We start from the raw sequence: 23,032 nt of genomic DNA on the forward strand, positions 1-23,032 counted from the left end.
TCAGCATTGGACTGGCCCGTGGCATTACAGTATATGTTTACTCTACCCAAATGGAAGAGATCGAAGAAGTTCCAGCAGATGAAATTAGTTGTAAATAATTTAGAAGGTTGAAAAAGCTAAGCGTTTCCCTAGCTATCTTCTCTTCACTTGGCTTCGCAATTTATATTTCATGTACCATTGTAGTAAGCATGTAAAGAACAGACGATTCTCCAGCTTCAGTGTTGGCCATAGCGAAAACGGCCAAAGAACAAGAAATCCCAGCAACCTATATGCAGCCTACCAAAAGATACATTAAATAAGCATGTAATAAACACAACAATCTGACTTGCTACAGGACAGCATCCTTATCTAAAGGGTTAAACTAAGAAGGTCACAAACCCATAATGAAGCAGTTACAAATTAAGAGTTAATTATAGGGCAGACACTAAGTAAATGAATAAAAAATGTAAGCGCTACAGTGAGTTTTCTCATACCCTATGCCAGGATTGCGTTTTCATTTAAAAGGGCAGGTATGTATGTATGTGTGTGCGCGTGTATATATGTATATACTTGTATATATATACTACCGTTTAAAGATGGAGATCATTTTGAAATGTCCTTGTTTTTGAAAGAATAGCGATTGTCCGTTAAAATAGCATAAAGTCGATCGGAAATACGGTGCCGACCTTGTTAATGCTGTAAGTGACTGTTTTAGCTGGAAACAGCTGATTTTTAATCTGTTTTTTTTCCCCCTCTTTAACCCCTTAATGACAATTGCCGGTTCTGGCACGGCACGGAAAAACAAGTCGATTATGACAAATGACGTGCCAGAACCGGCACGCCTTTAAACGGGTGCAGAAAGCGATCTACGTTCGCTTTCTGCACCCAAACGGCGTTGCTGTAATGCCTCGACCTCGAGGCATTCAGCAACGCCAAGATCTGGCCCCTCCCCGGGGCGTCAACAACCGCCATACATTGTTTTAAAAGCGTTTAGGAGGCGATCAACGATCACCTCCTAAACTTAAATGGTGTCGCTGGAATGCCTCGATCAGGAGGCATCCAGCGACACCAAACACTTACCTCTCCGGAGCGGTCACAGCCGCAGCTGCTGGTGATCTTCGCCATCTGCAAGATGGCGGCGGCCCGGGAAAAAAACCAATAAAGGTGAAAAAGTTCGCTAGACGGTCTCCTGACCCTCTAGAGAACTCTGGCTCCACTTGCAGGTTGAATACAGGTACTGCATTCAACCATGCTAGTCAATGGAGCCCAGCTTTCTAATCACAGTGTGATTAGTAAAAATAAAATAAAATTAATAATAATTAGAAAAAAATAGTAAAAAAAAAGTAAAATGTAAAAATAATTTCCCACTGATGTCACTATCAGGGGAACCTTCAAGTTGAAAAAAAATTTTACATTTTTTTTTTAACCCCTTCGTGACAAAGGCTGATTTTACTTTTTGTACCCTTCGTGACAATGGCCTTTTTAACATTTCTGCGCTGCTCGTGTTTAGCTGTAATTTTCTTCTTTCCCGTTTACTGAACCCACACACATTAGATATTGTTTTTTTTCAGGACAAGAAGGGCTTTCTTTAGATGACATTGTTTTGATTGTATCATATTATTTACTACTAAAAAAAGTATAAAATATGGTGAAAAATTTAGAAAAAAATGACTGTTTCTAACTTTTAGTTGAAAAATCTTTTACTCATCTATAAAAGGTAATGAAAAAACCTGCTAAATAGATTCTACTATTTGTCCTGAGTTTAGAAATACCCAATGTTTTTATGTTTTTTTGCTTTTTTCTACCCATTATGGGGCAATAAGTAGAGGTAGCGTTTTGCTATTTCAAAGCCATTTTTTCCAAATCTGGTAATTCTTCCCCCCATGTGCCATTTCGGGTATCTTTGAAGCCGGCCAATGCAATTTACCCCATCAAATCATATATTTTTGAAAACTAGACAGCCCAGGGTATTCCAAATGCTAGTATTTTAACTATTTCCATGCACCATATCTACCACCAGTTTTTGTCAAACTTTGTGGTAGTCATTTTTTTCCATTTGGTTTTCCACACACATTTTACTTCAGGTATGAATTAAAAAGTTCTCGTATATGTCACTATCACAAAACACCCCAATATGTGTTCAGCAACATCTCCTGAGTACAGCGATACCTCACATGAATGATTTTGCCTGGCCGTTTGGGGGCAAAAGGGCCACATTTGGGGCATGCGCATTTTTCAATGTTGAACTTTGGCATTTGGGGATCCACTGCCCATGCCCTATTTGGTACATCTTTGAGCCGGGCCATTTCAGTGTGCCCAACAAAACCATATATTTTTCAAAACTAGACACCACAGGGTATTTTAAATGCTGGTATTTTAACTCTTTGCATGCACACATTTTACCACCAGCATGTTTTCAAAGTTTGCAGTAGTATTTTTGTGTGTGTATTTTTCCCACACACACCTACTTTATGTATGAATTTACAGCTCCTGGTATATGCCGCTGTCACACGACACCCCATAATGTGTTCAGCAACATCTCCTGAGTGCAGTGATATCCCACATGCATGGGTGTGTCATTTTTGTGGGAACTAAAAGGCCACATTTGGTACGTGTGCATTTTTCTAATTGGAAATTAGATGTGTGGCCATCCTTCCCCCGGTGTTACTTGGGACGTTGTTGAACCTGGCCCATTCAATTTACCCCATCAAATCATACATTTTTTAAAAGTAGACACCCCACGGGCATTTAATATGCCAGTATTTTAACTCCTTCCATGCGAGAATTGTTTTAAGCTAATATGCTAATTTTAGGACTTGCTCACAAAAATATATTTTTTATATATATATATATTTTTTTTGTCTTTTAAAAAAAAAAATTTAACATTTTTTTTCAACTTGGAGGTTCCCCTGATAGTGACATCAGTGGGAAATGATTTTTACATTTTACTAGTTTTTTACTATTTTTTTTCTAATTATTATTAATTTTATTTTATTTTTTAATTTATTTTTACTAATCACACTGATTAGAAAGCTGGCTTCCATTGAATTGCATGGTGAATGCAGTACCTGTATTCAACCTGCAAGTGGAGCCAAAGTTCTCTAGATGGTCTGGACCATCTAGCGAACTTTTAAAATTTGTTGGTTCCTGTTACAGGGCAGCGGCCATCTTGCTTGATGGCGAAGATCATCGGCAGCTGCGGCTGTGACCGCTCTCCGGAGCGGTCACAGCCCATCGAAAGGTAAGTGTTTGGTGTCGCTGGATGCCTCCTGATCGAGGCATTCCAGCGACACCATTTAAGTTTAGGAGGCGATCGTCGATCGCCTCCTAAACGCTTTTAAAACGGGCGTCCGCCGCCATACAAAGTATGGCGGATGTTGACGCCCCGTGGAGGGGCCAGAGATGGCCCCTTCGTTCCGATCGCGGCGTTGCTGAATGCCTCGAGGTCGAGGCATTCAGCAACGTTTTTTGGGTGCAGAAAGCGAAAACAGATCGCTTTCTGCACCCGTTTAAAGACGTGCCGGTCCTGGCACGTCAATTGTCGTAAAGCACATGCTTTTCCGTGTCGTGCCAGGACCGGCAATTGTCGTTAAGGGGTTAAAAAAGGCAAAAAAAATAAAATATATATATAAAAAAATATTTTTGTGAGCAAGTCCTAAAATTAGCACATTAGCTTAAAACAATTCTCGCGTGGAAAGAGTTAAAATACTGGCATATTAAATGCCCATGGGGTGTCTACTTTTAAAAAATGTATGATTTGATGGGGTAAATTGAATTGGCCGGGTTCAACAATGTCCCAAATAACACGGGGGGGGGGGGGGAAGGATGGCCACACATCTAATTTCCAATTAGAAAAATGCACACGTACCAAATGTGGCCTTTTAGTTCACCCAAAAAATGACAAACCCATGCATGTGGGGTATCACTGTACTCAGGAGAACACATATTGGGGTGTCGTGTGACAGCGGCATATACCAGGAGCTGTAAATTCATACATAAAGTAGGTGTGTGGGGGAAAAATACACACACAAAAATACTACTGCAAACTTTGAAAAATTCTGGTGGTAAAATGTGTGCATGCAAAGAGTTAAAATACCAGCATTTAAAATACCCTGGGGTGTCTAGTTTTCAAAAATATATGGCTTTATTGGCCACACTGAAATGGCCCGGCTCAAAGATGTACCAAATAGGGCATGGGCAGTGGATCCCCAAATGCCAAAGTTCAACATTGAAAAATGCGCATGCCCCAAATGTGGCCCTTTTGCCCCCAAACAGCCAGGCAAAATCATTCATGTGAGGTATCGCTGTACTCAGGAGATGTTGCTAAACACATATTGGGGTGTTTTGTGATAGTGACATATACCAGAACCTGTTTATTCATACCTAAAGTAAAATGTGTGTGAAAAAACAAATGCAAAAAAAATTACTACCATAAAGTTTGACAAAGGCTGATGGTAGAATTAGTGCTTGAAAAGGGTTAAAATACCAGCATTTGGAATACCCTGGGCTGTCTAGTTTTCCAAAATATATGACTTGATGGGGTAAATTGCATTGGCCGGCTTCAAAGATACTCGAAATGGCACATGGGGGGAAGAATTACCAGATTTGGAAAAAATGGCTTTGAAATAGCAAAACGCTACCTGTACTTATTGCTCCATAACGTGCAGAAAAAAGCAAAAAAACATAAAAACATTGGGTATTTCTAAACTCAGGACAAATAGTAGAATCCATTTAGCAGGTTTTTTCATTACTTTTTATAGATGAGTAAAAGATTTTTCAACTAAAAGTTAGAAAGTAATTTTTTTCTAAATTTTTCACCATATTTTATACTTTTTGTAATAGTAAATAATATGATACAATCAAAACAATGTCATCTAAAGAAAGCCCCTTTTGTCCTGAAAAACAATCTGTGTGTGGGTTCAGTAAACGGGAAAGAAGAAAATTACAGCTAAACACGAGCAGCGCAGAAATGTTAAAACGGCCATTGTCACGAAGGGTACAAAAAGTAAAATCAGCCTTTGTCACGAAGGGGTTAAAACATGGTCCCCAATTTGTTGTTGTTTACCGTGGTGCCTTTTCCATTCAGCGCTGGAGTTTATTTTAAGAATCATGCGTTTTACATCTTGTGTTATTGGAGTCTCGTGACTTTGCCCTCCCTGCTTTATATAGTTACACTCAGGTGATTGTATCTGAGAATGCTCCCATCACGGAGTGGTGAGGACAATCCACAAGGGTTAAATTTTTGCCCGGTTCATTAGTGTAACCGATTACATTTTCCCATTTTCTGATCACGTCGTATAATGTAATGAACAGCGTAGCGACGCTCGTATTATTTCCTCCAGATGTCGCGCTTCTCCCATGGTTTCTATATACCGATGCCGAAGCCCAAAGTACAGAAAGAAACGTTGAAGGTTGAAATGTTTTTTTTTACGCCGGACAACATATTCATTAGATGTGGCAATTCAAGGTTACTGAGGACTCGGCAAAGTTTCCTAAACTTTGCGTGTTTTCAATGTTGCGGAACCACAAATAAATAACCTCTCAGAAATAATCTATTGCCGCGGTGAGTTTTTAGGTCACTTTGTCTTACATTGCCGACTAGTTTTTATTTGGGCAGTGCCCTTGTGTACGTCTCGCCGGACGGCATCGCTGTTAATAACTCTTAAGCTCTTTGCATACACGGCTTCTGTCTTTTATTTTTTAGGATCAGTCGAATTCAATGCTCTGAATGTGCCTTTACACAACAGACGGCGACAGGTATGTAATTACTGCTTGAATTTGTTTTTTGCGAATTACTGAAAAGGCTGCTTTTATAGTCATTCTAAGTGCTGTGCCTTTTACATTTGAACTCGATGTTCTTTATGAAAGTTCAGAATGAATGAAAAGACAGCATTTCTTTGCCTCTGACTTAATGGCGCAAATATTCAGACCTTCAGGTTTCCCAATTAACATTCTTGGCAAAGAGAAAGTTCTGCACCTGTAGGCTTTGTGGAGTGGACTTGGCCCAGACCCTTCGTTGCTTCCACATTTGTCTCTCCGGCATTTCTATACAGTCAATAAGAAAATTCTGGATGTAATAGGGAAGGGAGACAGTACGCCCTCTGAGTGCCACAAATTGACTTCTTAGAGGCTAATTGTGTGACGTCGCAACACTACGGTAGCATTGAATGGCTTCTTGGTAATGGTTTGCCATCTTGAATGGAGGCAGATGTTTGACATACTCTTCTAGTACAGATATTGTTAATACAACCTTTTCTGTTGGGTCTCTGCTGTTTTATGGAGAGCCGGGACTATCGCGGAGATGGACTGTCAGTAACGCAAGTCTGAAATATCGCTACGATCTCGTGTCCAGAATATGGTCTAGACATCCAGCTCTCCATCAGTCAGGTGGTGGCTGCACTCGTTGCCACGTGTAGGTCATAAATGACATGGAGAAGAAAAATATATATTATTCTCTGAAGCGCATCAGGTGATTTCACTTAAGAAAACTCCCTTATCAAGAATTATCAAACGGATTAACTCAGCCATGTCATCAGCAATTTAGATAGCTGCCGGAGTAACAATGGCTAGTGGCCAGAGGGGGTTGGCGCTTTCACTTCCCTTTGAAAATGGGTTAAAAAAATGGCACCTTTCACTCCAGGCAAAGACCAGAAACTGTCAATTTTCCCTTACTTTTGTGCTTGAGTTACCATGGAAGTAGAGTGAAAGTACCAGCACGCGCATGCACTCATTGTAAGAGATTTGTGAGCGTTGTGTCTTCTCCATGTTTAATGAGATGGTTAAACAGGTCCCATGGCAAAAAGCGTAATATACTGTTTTGTATACAGTAATGTAGGTTAGCATTGACGTATAATTATTTTATTCCAATAAACATCCTTTATCTGCAGACTCAGGAGCTTCCGTTGTAGGCTTTTTCAATCAAATACACTCTTTAATTATTCAGTGTCTGGTGATTGAGACAGAGCCATTCTATCTTTAACCCCAATAGAGCACATAAGTACAAATAACTAATATGCAGCTGTCTGAACACATGATGCAATAACTGAAACCGCACAAAATGGTGAAAATAGTTATAATAATAAGAGTTCCCTTTTTGGTGCGTGTTAATGGCTCACCGAATATTTATTGATCCATATATTTGCTAGAAACGTAACAAACACAATGTATAGATTACGATTGTTTTCTATTCAGCGAACACCTGCGAAGGACGGGTCGGCTGTGAAATCCTGGACGTTGGTGTTGAGCAATCTGTAATCGGCACCTGCTCTTCTCTGTCTCCCAAATACCGTGATATATCGTAATATATTTTGGTGTATTTTACCAAATTGATATATTTGGAGTTCTCGTACACATAACGATCTGTCCGGGAAAGAGCACCTATTATGTTGCAAACTATTTAGTAATAATCAATTTGGCGGCGTTCCCGGCTTTTAATTTTAGCTGCTGCGGGCCGGCGTTTGAAACATTGCTGGAAGGAGAGCTGCGCAGGTGGGCTTTCATTGTGTTAGGCGTTAGTATCAATTAAGATTACGTAGGAGTTACAAGAAAGTGTTCAATGTATCATCCTTAATAGCTCGCCGCATTGCATACAGAAGTAGATGATGCTCATTGAGGCTATAAAAGGGAAATCATCTCTGGGCTCAATCATGGAAATTGTGCGAAATTCTCGCATTTCGTTTGGCACGGAAACTTAAAATGGTATTCTCGACGGCAGGCTTGTTAAGGACAAAACATGCTGTATTTGGGTATTCGGGGGCCAGGTATGATCAGGACTGACAGTTGTTTTTGTGCACCCTTGTTGTACCTCTGTCTGTTCTCTGGCCAAAGAGAAGATGTCGTGTCCTCTCGAAGGTGATAACTTTTATATAAAAAAAAAGAGAGAGATGGAGTCACGCAAGCTTTTGTGACCTCAGATTGTATTTCCATCTGAAGAGACCTCCGATGTCCTAAAAGCTTCTTTTTTTCTGTGTTTGCCCAAAGTATCAGATTTAGATGGAGATTCCACCTTTGTCTAAAATACGTCTATCGTTTCAGTGATGCTTTTTTTTTTTTTTTTTTTTTTGCTGTTTTCGTAAAACATTGTACACAAAAATCAATAGCTCCCTAGGGCGATAGAACATGAAAATGAGAACCATAGCTAACACAAACATTAACACACATACTAACTCCACGCTCTTTAACGCGGACCCCCACAATGCCCCCGCTGGCCTAGTTCAGACCAGCCCTGTTTGAAGAGTCTGTTCCCCTGCCCCCCAGGGCCGGCCTGCCTGCCTGTGAATGGCATGTTTGCAGAAAAGCACACCGGCATCCAGAGAGACAGTGGGGGAACAGATCTATATCGCATGTTGTATTCTATGTTGGCTTTTTGGGGCTTACAGGTCCTATTATTAAAATCAAAAGCGCTCACTTGTGGTTCTGCTGTTGGATCTACTGATGTCTGATCTCTTTACTTTTCAGATGAAGGCACGTGATCTAGCAGGACAGGCCCTGTCTTTCACTCAGGATCTGGTCGCTGCTCTCCTAAATTTCCATACGTACACCGAGCAGAGGATCCAGATTTTCCCTGTAGACTCTGCCATTGGCGTTATTACTCCATTGAACCAAAAGGTACAAGGTCCAGTCTCTGAAATCGGTCTTAAACGGCCCTCTACTGACTGCTTGAAGAGGTCAACCGTTGGCTATTGGAGGCAATGAAATATTAGATAACTAGGTCTTGATCTTAAAGTATAGGATTAGATCTAAGGTAAGGAAGTTTTACAGACAGTGTAGTAGAAGCGTCAGGGGCTCGTACAGTTATGGAATTTAATCATGCACGGGACAGGCGTATGACTATCCTGAATCTAACCCAACACCATGGACTGATTAAGGTTTGCGGCTTCATATCAGGAATAATATGCAGCCAAGATGGTCTGGATGGGTCTTATGTGCCAATACATTCTGTATTTACTGGAAACCCCATAAAACATTCAGTCTTCCAATCTGAAAGTAGTCCGACCTGGTTCTGATCTGTATCTTGACTTGTTTTTATAACCAGTAGATGGCAGGCTGCTTTCATTGTGTGGATTACGGCGAGAGGCTTCTCCGTATACTCGGATTCATTCCATGCCTGTCTTGCGTTTGTTTTAAAGCGTGCAGCATAATTGTTGGCTTCTGCATTACAGAAGCAAGGTCACAATGTTAATTAAAATGTATTTCAGCAAACATTAATATTGTGAAGGGCTATTGTACGCCGGGAGATCTCATTTTTTGGTGAAGGTCTATTTCCAGGGAAAGAAAAGGAAATATTTCTTTGTTAATCTTCTAATAATGGACCTAATTAGGTAACCGGCATGTCTTTCTTTACACAGTTCTCACAGTATCTGCACGAGAATGCGTCTTACGTGCGTCCTCTCGAGGAGGGAATGCTCCAGTTGTTTGAGAGCATCACAGAGGACACAGTTACAGTCCTGGTAATAGTTTTAAGTCATTTATTGTATTTTTTCCCCCCCTGGATACAAATAAATGTCTGCCCGATTTAAATGCCACGTTCCGCGTTGTTTTCACAGGAAACCAGCGTGAAACTGAAAATATTTTCAGAACACTTTGCTTCTTATGTCCGTTTTCTGAAGAAAATCCTTCCCTACCAGTTAAAAAGGTACGATCTTCATTTGCATACATTAGCTCATAGAAATTGTGCTTATTTCCAACCGGTCTTGAATACCGCAAATGAAAAAATATGATTTTTCAATTGTTATCAACTCACATGCAGCTTAAAATATTCTTTTCCCGTGAGCCTGTGCTCAAGGACCACAATTTATTCATTCTTTCGCTCTCCGGCTTCCTGCGTAGCATCATTACAAGCAGCGTTCATCATGGGACTGGGAAGCCAATAGGGTCAAATCAGTCGCCTCCAACAACTTAAGATCTACACATTTACTTAATTTGCCCTTTGAGCTTTCTCTTTAAACACGCATGTCTGTGTATTCATGTATATATGTACTGTTCTGTTTTCCGTGCCATGATCAGTATTACACCGGTGAAGACTGAAATCAGAGGGCCGTATTGATTGATGTGGAAAAACTAATACCAGTACTGAATGGCAAATTGGCTCTTTTGCTTGTGTGCTAATCTGCCATGCCAAGTGGAATTTTACTCTTATCGTAGCAATCGCCTCGATTTCAAGTTACGCTGGAAAAAAAAAACGCAATGGCAAAATTAAATGACACTTGAATAAAAAGACCAGATGCGGTGGTGTTTTGTCATCCAGAAGCTTATTCGCTTTTTGTAAAGGTGAAAAGAAAAGTGGATTATTTTAACATAGTTCAGAGCCAAGACAATGTATAGATTTATTATGGGAGAAGACACAAAATATATATTAAAAATATATTAAAAATATAAAAATAGAATAAAATAGTTCAGCTTTGAACCTCTCATTAAAGCACTGATCACTGTTACTGTGGAATCGGAGCAGTCTGCTCATTCCCTTACCCAGCAAATGCAAACAGATGTCCGTCTGCTGGGTCCGAGCCATCCTCAGGACTAGACCCAGCGGTGACCCATCCGTGCCTTTTACACAGACTTAACTTCCATACATCTGGGAGGTGTTGGCTTGGACGCACCTGCAGAGCGTTTCACATTGAAGTTCTGTGCGTTTGCTGCTCCTTCCGCCCTCTGTTTATGGCTTCTGCCACTCATGATCTTAGTTAAGCAACATTGCTTGTGACTGTAAATACATCGTTCCCACATGTACTGGTAACAAACTGTCAATAACCATAATTATATAGTCTGTAGAAATCCTCTTTTATAAGGAAAGTATGGGCATCTGTTATTTTGTAAGGTCTCAGAAAGTAACATTTATCCTTTTGTAAGTGTCTGAGTGCTACAATTAAACTGAAGAAAGAAGGCGACGGCGAGAAACAGAAATTGCCACGCAGTTATGTCCAAATGGCAGCTTTTCTTTCTTTCAAAAAAAAAAACAAAAGTGATGAGAGAGAACATTACTATAAAGCATGAGACTACAGAGACGAGTGGTGGGCGAAAAGGTCGGAGCAGGCCGGTTATGAATAAAATGCCATAACTATATGCTATCGGCCATATTGCTAGCTGATGCATAAAATACTTTCTCTGGACGCTGCTGGCGTACCGATGTACTGTTGCTTGTCTCCCCGGTTGCACCATGTTTATTATTACTCACAATGTTCTTGATACCAGCATGGAGTTGGCACAGAAATGCAGCTCTAGCGGTTGTATCTGACTCCATACATTATTGTCCTCCTGAAGCAGACCTTGTCATCCACTTTGAAACGTACGAGCCAGGCTTTTGGCGTACCTTTCGTTGAACTGCCCATAAGCATTCTACTTAAGGAAAGTCTGTGCATCCACAGTGGGGACTAAAATCCCGAAGGAGAAGGAGATTGAGCCAGATGGCACTTCATTTTTAAGAGACAGGCATCTGTCAATAGCCCATGCTAATAATAAGTCTATATATTATAGATACATATAATTATATACATTATAATGGGTTGGCACTGCTGCTCGGAGGAGGGCTACTAAGAGAGCGAGTGGACATGTGACAGAAATATTTAAATACTTAAAGGGATTAGGTCCAGCAGGGAAGTTTGTTGCAAAGGTGGAGAAATGTTAGAGCAAAAGGTCGTAATCTAAAAACAGTGGTGGCCCAACTTGCTTAACGTAAGAGCCACGTACGATAGACTTCAGATGTTTGAAACCCCAAGATATGCACTTTTTTTTCTTCAAAAGTTATATATAAATATTAAGAAATATGTGTACATAGTATTATTTATTAATATGTAAATTTATGAAGTTTATAAACTACATATATGAATAAATAATGTAAACTGGGATTATGGTAACTAATAAATATTAAGTACACTTATACACACCAAATATTTTCAAAGGCTATTTACTGATAGTAGAGGTCTTGTTAGTAATCAACATCTGTTGGTTAATTCACCAAAGAATTGACCTTAACCATGCTTACTCATGCTCTCTCACTCTTACTCATGCACCAACACTCTCTCACCTGCTTACATAACCCACAAACTCACTCTTACACTCATGCACTCACTGTTACACAGAGATGGAATAAACGCCCAAGCTACCTTCTATGGGGAATGCAGAGGCAAATTTAGTGGGAGTTGGGGACATGCAAGTACTCTACTGATCCTTTGCCCAATCACAGAATTCTTTAGACTGCCTGAAGATAGTTGTCATCCCTATATAGAATACCATTTACATATACTTGGCTGCCCCACAGTCGTTTAGCCATAGTCCCTTTGATCTTCTCTCCATTCATTCATTCATTCATTTTAGTACCATTTCTCCTCTTTAAGAAATGCTTAATAATAATAATGAGTATATGTTACACTTGTTTGTGTTAATGCTTGTGGTTACTTACATCATGGTATTGAAATGATTTGAGCTATTTTTTGAGGTTAACTCAAATGCGTCCCAAACTTGAAGGAAGAGCCGTAACATTTTTTTCCTCTTAACTTTTGCGTTGGTAGCCTGGAGGAGGAATCGGATTGTTCAATTTGTACATCTGAGTTACGGACACGAAATCTAGAACTACAAACGGACATGAAAAAAATGAGTGGGGTGTTTGACAAGCTGAAGACATACATCACTCTCCTCGCATTACCAAGTGAGTCTTGGGACGTAGGAGTGGTAACTAAAGAATAAAATAGTATGGAGGGAGGTCCTTTAGGCTGACATTGAAGTCTGTACTCTCAGACCTCACCATGCTGATTTGTTTTGTGGCTGTGCTTTTGCTCTGTTTGTTAAACCCTTTGCCCATAGGCCTTAATGAGCCCAGCAGCCCAGATAAGGCTTTATCAGTTTTATCCACTCTGTCAGCTCTATGCACAAGTGAAATTTTGAAAAATGTATTCTTTTTTTAAATAAATAAGTTTAACTTTGCTACAACCCCCCCCCCCCCCAATATATCCCACCAACCTACTGGACAGAAATGCAGTTATATTGAATGTAAATGAGTGCGTTAGAAGCCCGGTCTTAGTGATAAATGTATTTATAGTAGAGAGAGGTAATGCTTTGTTTAGTGGACAATAATCTTTCTTTAAAGCAGCACTTATATTGCCTGCAATATCACCGATTCCCAGTGTAATCATTTTTTCCTTATCTAATTAACCTAGGCACACAACCAGAAGGTCTACGAAGAGCCAATTACAGCTCTATACTGACACAGATATCTGGGGATCTCCACAGGCTTCATGATATTACGAGAGGTAACGTATGGAGAACGGCTAGTAGAAATGCCTAGTCCTGAGCCCATTAATAGCTTTGGAATATGTGACTTGGGTTACACACACGCGTGCCCCAACACATGGATCTGATATTCTTATGTCTTTCTTCTCAAACGTCCCAGTAGTAAGCAAAGCATTGCCAAGAGCGTTTGAGCTCTAGGATTAACGGAGCCATCATAGTCCATTTTATGTAGTTACTAGTTTTAGACTGATCCTTTAAACTGTCCTTGACTGTCCCTTTTAAGCGATCACGTAACCACAACTGCTATGTGTAATCCCTTGTCTCCCTTGCTGTGTTTTTTCACTTAGAAGGTATTCCAGGGATTGTTTCTCAAAGAAATGAGTTTACTTGGTTTTGTAACTTTAATTTCAGAGCTTTCCAAGCACTACAGCCATAAAGCTGCCGTGGAACAGGAGCTGCCGGCAGCCACCGACAAACTTAAAACAACAAATGACTGCGTGTTGTCTTCGCTCGTAGGTTTAACAAACGCAACGAGCAAGGTAAACGTAATCTCCTCCGCCGGGGATTAGTTTGTCGTCTTGTTTACCGGGATCCTCGGGTAATAATAAGCTTGTCTGCGTAGATATTGTTTATGAGAGGCTACTCTATGCCCGAAATCTCCCATGTTTTAATTAAAAAAAACATAGAAGCACAGGCTGGTCTTCGGACAAAGAAAAGATTTTCAAGAGGATTCATTATTTTATTCCTGCGTTTTAATAACACGCATTTCGAGCCCAAAAAATAGAACGCCCCTTCTTTACGTTTTGAAGCTCTATCTTGTTTATGTATGTATGATTTTGTTCAAACTAATGTCTTTTAAGGCTATAAATTTCTTGTGTGCATTTCTATTGCTGTTCGTTGTGATGGCTCTATACCGTATTTCTGTCCTGTTGACTTATTATTCCCAGTTTTTGCCGCGTGGCTCCAAATATTCTATCCCTTTGAGCATGAAATTGCAAAATAATCATCAGAATAAGATTTACATATAATAGGAAAAACTATGCTGGCTGTATTTTGGCGGACTGCAAATGTACTGGTATCCCCCCCCCCCCCGCTTAAGCCATCATAGTAATTTTTTGGGGTTTAGCCTTAGAGTTTGAGCTCGGAAAATCCGGTTATTGACCCTTGGTGTGTCCAAATTGGAGTTCATACATTTCTTTAGTGAATTGCCCTCCCCAAATATTTGGCAGGATGCATTAAGTGTCCTGGGAGGTTTCCAGACTCACTGTGTATTATGAATGGTCAGTCTAATGCGTCGACAAGGGCGAAGATGTCATAAATGTACGGCATTTGATCTATGCAGTATGCAGGGCCAACTCAATAATCTATTAAGGGAAATTCACTGAGGTATATCACTGATAATGCACAGGGAGGTCAATGTATAATCTTCATATAGACTTGGTGTCTAGTGTGCTTCAGACTGGAAAATTATATAAATTAATAAATAATGATAGTTAACCCCTTCAATCCCCTATAGACGTACCGGGACGTCCAAAAAACGCCCACAAAGAAACCCCTATGGACGTCCCGGTACGTCCAGCCCTTCGTGCAGCGTCAGGGACACATCCCTGCCGCTGCACGGGAGACCAGGCTGTCGTTTGACAGCCTGGACTCCCCACTGACAGCAGAAGCCGGCTTTGCCGGCTTTCTGCTGTCCGATCGCCTGTAACAGCTTCCGGCATGAAAGTCGGTAAGCTGCTACCGGTAAACTGCGCGATCGCGCAGTTGCAAACGCGCGATCGGGCATTCCCTTCCGGGTTACGTCACTGCTGACGTAACCCGGAAGGTCATCGGAGGACAGGATATCCCCTGCGGTCTGTGAGGACCTGCATAGAGATCACAGTGTGATCGGTGCAGGGGGATCGCAGGGAGGGGAGTGAGAAACCATCTCTCTCACTCCCCCTCCCGGCCTGTAACAGAAAAGCTGGAAAAAAAAAAAAAACGGTTAGTCATTTAAAAATAGTATTAAATAAATCATTAAAATAATAATATAAATAATACTAAAAAAAATTATAATATGAGCTGTGATGTCACTGTGACATCACTGGTATGTTCAGGAGGTCCCTAGGAGGACCTCTAACCATTACTGTGTAAAAAAAAAATAAATGTAAAAAATACAAAAAATTTTAAAAAAATTAAAATAAAAATTTTTTTTAAAAAAATATATAAAAAAAGATAATAAAAAAATTCTTAAAAAAACCTTACATCCCATTGCCCTAGCATAACATCTAGCCAGTATAACCCTCCTGCCCCCGTTCACAACCCCCAAACCCGTTAAGCCATAGGCATAAAAATTATACAAAATTGTACACCTAATAGTATGCTCCCTGGTGCTGGGAAAGTCTGGAAAATCTATATAAATTAGGTATTTCTGAAATCAGGACACCTGAATTGATAAACTTGGAGGGGATTTTCCATCACTTTACCTAATTTTGTGAGGATTCAGAGGGAAAATGTAAAAAAAATTAGTTTATTTTTCTAATCTTCGCTAGTTTTTACTAAATTTCTCATTCTAAATTTTCAGCTAATCATCCAACTATGGTATCAAACGAAAGCTCTATCTCTCCTTGAAAAAACAATATATAGTTTACATGGGTACACTATTCACAGGAAAAGAGAATCATCGCTAAACCGACATACCCCGAAAATGGCAAAATTGCTCTGGGCTTTGAGGTACCAAAAACCCCTGGGATTGAAGGGGTTAAATGACCACTATATTATGTAATTACCAAATCTTAGCCATTGCATGGAATAAACAGTATAATTGTTTGCCTTCAAAATGTTTCAGTGAAATATTGTCTACGTTGACTGGTTTGCTTGTCGCTATGAAAATAAAACACTGATTGAAGCTTCCAACATAAGGATTTATTTTTATTTTTTAAGGAAAAAAAATAAAATAATAAAATAATATTTTGAAAAATTGAAAGCACGATTAATTATGGATGGAATTTATCTTGACTACAGATCGCAACATTCTTTAGTAACAACCTGAACTACTTCATGTCGACTTTAAGTTACGGACCAAAAGAAGCGCTCGGTTTTACGAATCCTGTGTCTGCAGAAATGATGCTGGAATATAAGAAGAAGGCAGCCAAGTACATGAAAGCTCTAAAGAAGGTCCGTATACAGAATCTGAAAAATGCAGCGTTCCACCGTTTAACCTGAATTTTCTTCCCGATAAAAGAAAAATATTGTCTTTCATAAGTCGGCTCAGCAGCTCGGCTTATACACCGAAGGCTAAAAGTGAGGCTTCCACCACTGATGATTAAATATTTAGATGTTAAGGAGCAGAGCGGATACCGTTGACAATTTGTGCTGAAGCAAATCTACAGCAGTAATTTGTTTTCACGCCGGCTAAATGCCTGCGCAGGGCTGCTCTCGGTATTGTGGTTTTCGACGGGAGGATGTTATAATTGGGTAAACTGTAAGCAGAGTAGATGTTTGACTACGAGCCGCTCAGCCATTAATTGTGGAAATTAGAGCGGCTTCTTATTGGAGAGAAATTGATTTTGTGCCCAGTTTATTTATTTGTTGAGTAATGATGTTCTTTTGTCCTACTAAAATGTTTGGGAAACCGTGAGCGTTATCCAATGTGAAAACGCTCAATGAGACCGTCCATGCTCGCTTTATCGGTGAAAAGCTCCCGTGGGCTCTCGGCTTTTGTGTATTTTATTATACAGAATAGGGGTGGGAGGCTCTGGCTTCTAGGGCTGCAGTGAAGCAGTAGTTCAGGATCATTCTGATTGCCGTTTAATCAGATTGTTAACTCTTAGCAGACTGCAGAGATTCAAAGGGCTCTATTTACGACAGGGAGAGTTGACAGGAGCCTTATTTCAACTCATTGACTTCACTTTACGTTATGAAAGTCCAGCCCAACCAACGACCCCAATGGTGTCCTGCTGCAGGAGCAGCTTGTCTGGCCCTCTAATGTATAGTTACATTTAGTAGAAGTTCATCAAAGCCCCTTCCGCGTTGAATAATACATTCTATAGGGCCAGCTCAGTCCTTGAAGCTGGAGAAACCTGCCAGCGTCGGCCTTTCATACAGAGTAGTGAAGTGAGGGAGATGAAGCCACAGCTCTCGTTTTGGTGAATAACCCCCAAAGTGTTATCCTGTAACCCCAGTGTCTTGTCATCAAGAACCAGAATTCAGCTCATTATCTAGAACATCTAGAACTTTATTGTGCCTTGATGTGTTGTGGTTTTTTATTGTACTTATATTCTACATAGTATATTGTGCGTGTGTGTCTATATATATATATATATATATATATATATATATATATATCCATAGAGTATTTCATAGGAAGGGATTTCTGGCAATATATATATGCAGTTAATACGGTGAGTGGCTGTTTTTCTCTCTCTTGTGCATGAACCACATGGAGACATGAAGTGAATGAAAGTTTTTTTGTTTTTTTTTTTCTTTTTGAAATTTTGTGAAATTAACTAGTCTTTAAGCTAGTCTCTCCGGGACTGCAGGAAAAATGACATTTTTTACTTGCCTTGACACTTACTCTGTACATCTTATATAAAAATCTTCTGATATAATATATAACATCATCTGATCGGGTGAAAAAGAACCGGTTTTGTTGTAATTTTTTTTTAACCATTGGAGGGCTACCTGATCATCCTCCCTGCACTAATCTATGGTTAAACAAGAAGTGACCTTTTTGGTTAAAATGCTGGCAATTTGAATGTTCCAATATTATTCTTTTTAGCAGCACTGTATAGGGATGAAGACTTAAAAAATAAACCACGGTAAAATGCAGAGAATGTCGTGTGCCCTTTACTGCGATCAAGCTGGATTGGAGTCCTGTAGCTACGATTCTGCAAAATATTTAAAATTACACAAATCTTGACAAAAATGCAAGACTACAGAAAATAATACTGTGTCCTCTCGCTAACCTTTATGTTCCCTTTCTTTAGTGTCATACCTGTTCCCTGAACTAATTTGCTCGCCATCTCTTTATTGCTCATAGTTTCCAGTGGTTTTCCCTCTTGTACAGTTTGAGTTATAATCGGCATTATTATATATTTAAAAAAAAAAAAAAAGGTTTCAGGACGACTAATTATGTCTATACTTCCAATTAAATCGACAATGAATAAATCAACTAAAAATTCTGCAACAATCCGGATGCCTGGAATGCATTCTGCTTTCCTTCTGGCAATTTCCAGGGTATCAGACGGTGTTTAACCGCTTCTGTGTCTGAAATGTTTATTGAAAACACTTACCTTTATATTAATTACATATATATATATATATATATATACACATATTTATTATATTAATTACATATATATTACTACATGTACGGGCTCAAAATCTATTGTTTTCAGTGGGTTTAGGGACCACCCATTGTCCTTAAGGGGTTAAGCGCGCGGTACCAGGTCCATTGTGCGGCTGTGGATAGAAAGACATTTGAAGATGCCACTATGTTAGGAATAGCAGGATTGTCATGTTTACGTTGCCTGTATGGTAGTGCCACTGGTATAAAGTTTTTAAAGGGACACTCCATCCATTTTGTATGCACTCTAATGCATTTGATATCTGAGAGACCCTTTTATGTTTACACCGTGTCCCTTTTGCAAATGCATGGGGGGGGGTATTTTGTAGACCCCCCATACGTGTTTGCCGCTTCTCACTTCCACAGCTTTTTTTGTGCAGGAGATATGTTTAGGTAAGTACCTTTATTTTTTTTTCCTCCCCACCAGGGATTTTTTTTTTTATTTTTTTTTTTAAACCTTTTATTTACCCTAGAGCCCAGAGTTTAATTTTTATTTTTACCATATCTTTGTTAAAATCATCTTTTAACAGATATACATAAAATATAATAGTGGTGCCTTTTTTATATACTTTTTTTACTTGTTGGACTAAGGAATATTCTACTTGAGTTTTTTTATTTTCCTTTTTGTTGCTAGTTCATTATGGATTGAGATGTCTTTTGGGGGACCTCTCTGATACATTCTCAATGTCACGGTTATTTTATTTATATTTTTTTTCCCCATTTTGTTTTGGAAAGGAGAGAAACAAAGTTTCTCCTTCTCTTCCCTCTGATCTGTCTGTGCTGATTACACGGTTATCAGCAAGCAGGGCTTCATAGCCAAATAGATCAAAATACGTGCGATCAGCCATCAAGGGATCAATCGGAGATCCCAGCAGAGTCTCTTCTGTCTTCCACTGAACTTCCAGTGGGTCCATTGACGCCTATCGAATGCCCGATCGTGTGACATATATACCACTCATATAACAATGCACCGGTGCTCATGCTTGGCACAGTTACATAGAATCGGCAGTGATGTCAGTAGATGGCAACAAAATCAGGGCATACCGGTATCCCCTAAAGTGCGCGAACAGCTTAAGAGCTAACATATTCCACCGCACTGTACAATTTAAATATGGAGTGGCTAATAAATAAATGAGGGCTCCACTGGTGAGCTTACAATCTAAAAATCATGTGATTTCTCCTCTTACAGCCGTGTCCAGATTCTGTGCCTTATGAAGAGGCCTTGGTAAACCAGAGAGTCCTTCTGAGCTCCACTGAAAGCAGAGAAGGTCTCACACAGCAGGTACATTATATGACCTAATCGCATAAGTTATGCCTAGGAGCTGGGGGGGGGATCCCATGGAGTGCTGTATACTGTAATGTAGGTTAGCATTGATAAGAACCTCATTTTGTTTCAATGAACTCCCTTTATCTGCTGACTTTCCTTTCCCAGACTGAGTGGATTTTTTATGGCAATGTTAATGAAGTCCCTTCCCACGTAGACATTTATTAGTCAATGTGTCCAGCTGGGTCATTAAGACTGAGCCATTGTGTTTACCAATTATGAGGCGTTTGTAGAGTGCACTAAAATAACAGCTCTAGAATATCCAGATATATACACATGCAAATGGCTCATATAGAGCTGCCGGAAAACATCGTCTTATGCAAAAACTAGAACTGGTTTAAAAAAGAAAATAATTGAGACTGAATGTGTTGTTTCATTAAAGCACATGCTTTTCATCCTTAAGCACAATACTTAAAAAGTTATTTTTCAGTGAAAAACTGCTTGATTAGCAAAAAAAAAATAAAAATGCCTGGAGGTTGCACTTTATTTGGATTATGTTATAAAAGAAACGTAAAAAAACATAAAAACAAATCACCATTTTATTTAATGTCCTAATCTCTAGGAGCATCTCTCTACTCATCCGCATTAGAGGTACTTTCCATATCTCTTAAATCTTCTCTTCCATGACTTCACGTTACGCTTTAATGCTTCTTCCGTGACGCAGCTAATAATTTCTTATTTCTTGGCAGGTGCAACAAAGCTTGGAGAAAATAGGAAAACTGGAGCAGGAGAAAGAGCACTGGATGCTGGAGGCACAGTTGTCCAAGATAAAATTAGAGAACGAGACGCTCAGGATAGCCGAAATATTAAAGAATACAGACAAAAATCCACTGCTTGAAACATTGCAGGAAAATGCGCTGTTAGTAAAGGCAGCTGAACACCCGAAGGGAAACTCCGTGGAAACAAAAAGTACTAGTTTGGTAAGAAAGTCCCGTAACGGTGAGAATTAATTGGTGATTTCTGAATGTTTGAAACTCAAGTGGATTTAAAGAGACCTTAAGCCTATAGACTGCTTCCAGTGGGTATGTAGGGTAAAAATGGTCTGCAGATTTATTGGCTTTGCCATTGTCACATGAACGTGCAGTATCGTATGCAAATTACCTGTTAAGGGGGTGCTTAATTTGCATATAGTGCTGCATGATGTCAGAGGGGAGAGTGGAATCTCTTAATATATACATTTGCTTACAATTTGGTTTCTCTCTCTCTATAGATAGATAATCTCTTTGCAATGTTCTACATTATGTAGTAAGTAAGTGGTGGAGGATGGGTGCATTCATCGTCAGCCTCTCTGCGAAGTACAGGGGTTTATTCACTAAACAATGGGTTGGAGTATAATGATTTTGTTATACATTAATTATCAAGAGGTCTTCTTGAGTTTACTTTGTTTGTTTGCTATCACCCCTTTAGCTCTATGTAGTTAAACCCTTTGTGATGTGCTGGGGTTTACCATCATAGGTGCAGCTGATAAAATCAGTAAGACATGCGAATGCAAGCAATTTATGTATAGAATACGTGGATATGTAAAAAAATAATCACTTTCAATGATTATTCCTATTGACCTGAAACTTCAAAATATTGTGTCTTTTAGATTGGCATGCTAACAAGCACGGAAAATCGGCAGGTATGGTGTACGGGATGGAAGTATTAAAGCATTTCCTTGGTTCCATTTACTAGATGTAGCTAGTTTGGTATGTTATATAAAGACTAATTTGGCCCCAGGGTGTTAACGCTCCATCCGAGTGTTATCAATGTATGCACTCCCATAAGTAGTCATTGGTCCAACTTTACCATCCTTAAGTCCATTACTTGCTGAGCCGCCGAGCTTGGGATGTTTTCAGCTTTTAAGATCTTAGTGCAGTCGTCGGGAATGCAAGTCAACAGAATTGTCGGTAAATGGACAGATACTGAATGTGAGGTATGCTTATAGCGCAGGTCATTCTATATTCTATATTTCCCCGTTCACATCGTGTCAATTCCCTGTGGATCACTTTCTGCTTTAATTTTCTATGGCAGTAACCTACCAGCTCTCGCTGTTGTGCGGCATGATAATTAAGCATTCCCTAAAGAGTTATGTGTGAGCCAAAGTTTATATAAAGGTTTGTGCATTCAGCAGTACTAGGGTTTGCGTTTCTACTGCTGCATTAAGTTGTAAATGTATTAAATTTCAATAGAACAGCACCTTTAATCTAATGCGAATGGCTGCGGTGCCCCAAATTCTAGTCTGAATGGTGAAGCCGAGCTTTTCTCGAGTTAACATCAATGTGACATTTCAATGAGAAGCCTATTTCACGGTAGGATCCTCATGAATGATCATAATTAAATGCAGCAATAACAATGTGGATGCTAGAATAATGTGTAACAAGCGATTCATAGTTTAACCAGAAAGTTTTGATCACACTTTCTTTTATTTTTTTTGATAGCCAGATCAAAAACTGAAACTGATAACTACTGCCAGAGTTCTACATACTTATATACATGCGCTCTGTGCTAGACGTGTGCAGCTGACATCAACGTAAAACCGAGTTATTGGATTTCATACGGGTTCACTGGATAATTGTGTGATCTATGACCTCATTTGAAGGGACACAAGCGGCCAAACATATTGATGCTTCCACTGATGGACAGCTTTAGTTAAACTGCTACTGAAACACACAGTGGTGACGGTAGAATTGACCCACACACCACATACTACAAGTTAAAAAGCTTTTCAAGATTATGGCTTCCCAATGTGGGATATTATTTTAGTCTTCAAGCCATACTAAAGAAATGAGCATGATTTAGGTCATCTAGGTCAACTAAAAGCTGATGGCGTGCAGTGGTTAAGTATAGGAAACAATGACACATATTATTACTAGAACAATTTTCATTGAGGTGGGATGGAAAGGATTATCCGAGGTTTAAAATGTGCAGAATGCTTGTTTATTGTGATCGTTATATGTGGTCAGTTGATAATCTGCCTTGTATGGCCCTGCCTTCATCTGTTGGGTCAGTAGGTTTAACATCCATTGTGCAGTGTAAGGTGTCATTGCAGAACTGATGTGGAGTAATGCCGTATAAAAATATACAGAAAGTGGAGCGCACAAACGGCATAAAAACTCAGATTCCCGGGTTCCTGCTAGAATAATGAGGACCAATAAATATACAAAGCAAGAACTCAGCACATACCCAGCGAATACCAT

General features: G+C 39.6%; 1 protein-coding gene across 3 annotated transcripts in view; it reads left to right on the top strand.

The window, feature by feature from the left end:
• Positions 1-23,032, top strand: part of LOC149303170 (protein phosphatase 1 regulatory subunit 21-like) — a 36,990-nt gene that overhangs the window by 7,677 nt on the left and 6,281 nt on the right. The window contains exons 8-18 of one of the 3 annotated variants that reach the window (XM_089481567.1): positions 5,684-5,736; positions 8,437-8,586; positions 9,327-9,428; positions 9,525-9,613; positions 12,486-12,622; positions 13,131-13,223; positions 13,615-13,742; positions 16,207-16,359; positions 19,719-19,811; positions 20,543-20,773; positions 21,442-21,474. In XM_089481567.1, coding sequence (XP_089337693.1) covers positions 5,684-5,736; positions 8,437-8,586; positions 9,327-9,428; positions 9,525-9,613; positions 12,486-12,622; positions 13,131-13,223; positions 13,615-13,742; positions 16,207-16,359; positions 19,719-19,811; positions 20,543-20,773; positions 21,442-21,474 — 1,262 coding nt within the window. The remainder of the gene's footprint in view (positions 1-5,683; positions 5,737-8,436; positions 8,587-9,326; positions 9,429-9,524; positions 9,614-12,485; positions 12,623-13,130; positions 13,224-13,614; positions 13,743-16,206; positions 16,360-19,718; positions 19,812-20,542; positions 20,774-21,441; positions 21,475-23,032) is intronic. The other 2 variants (XM_089481568.1, XM_089481569.1) reach the window with 2 other exon arrangements.

The sequence above is a fragment of the Sceloporus occidentalis genome, unplaced genomic scaffold, assembly GCF_023333645.1.
Source record: "Sceloporus occidentalis isolate IW3139 unplaced genomic scaffold, rSceOcc1.0.p SCAF_15, whole genome shotgun sequence".
NCBI lineage: Eukaryota > Metazoa > Chordata > Lepidosauria > Squamata > Phrynosomatidae > Sceloporus > Sceloporus occidentalis.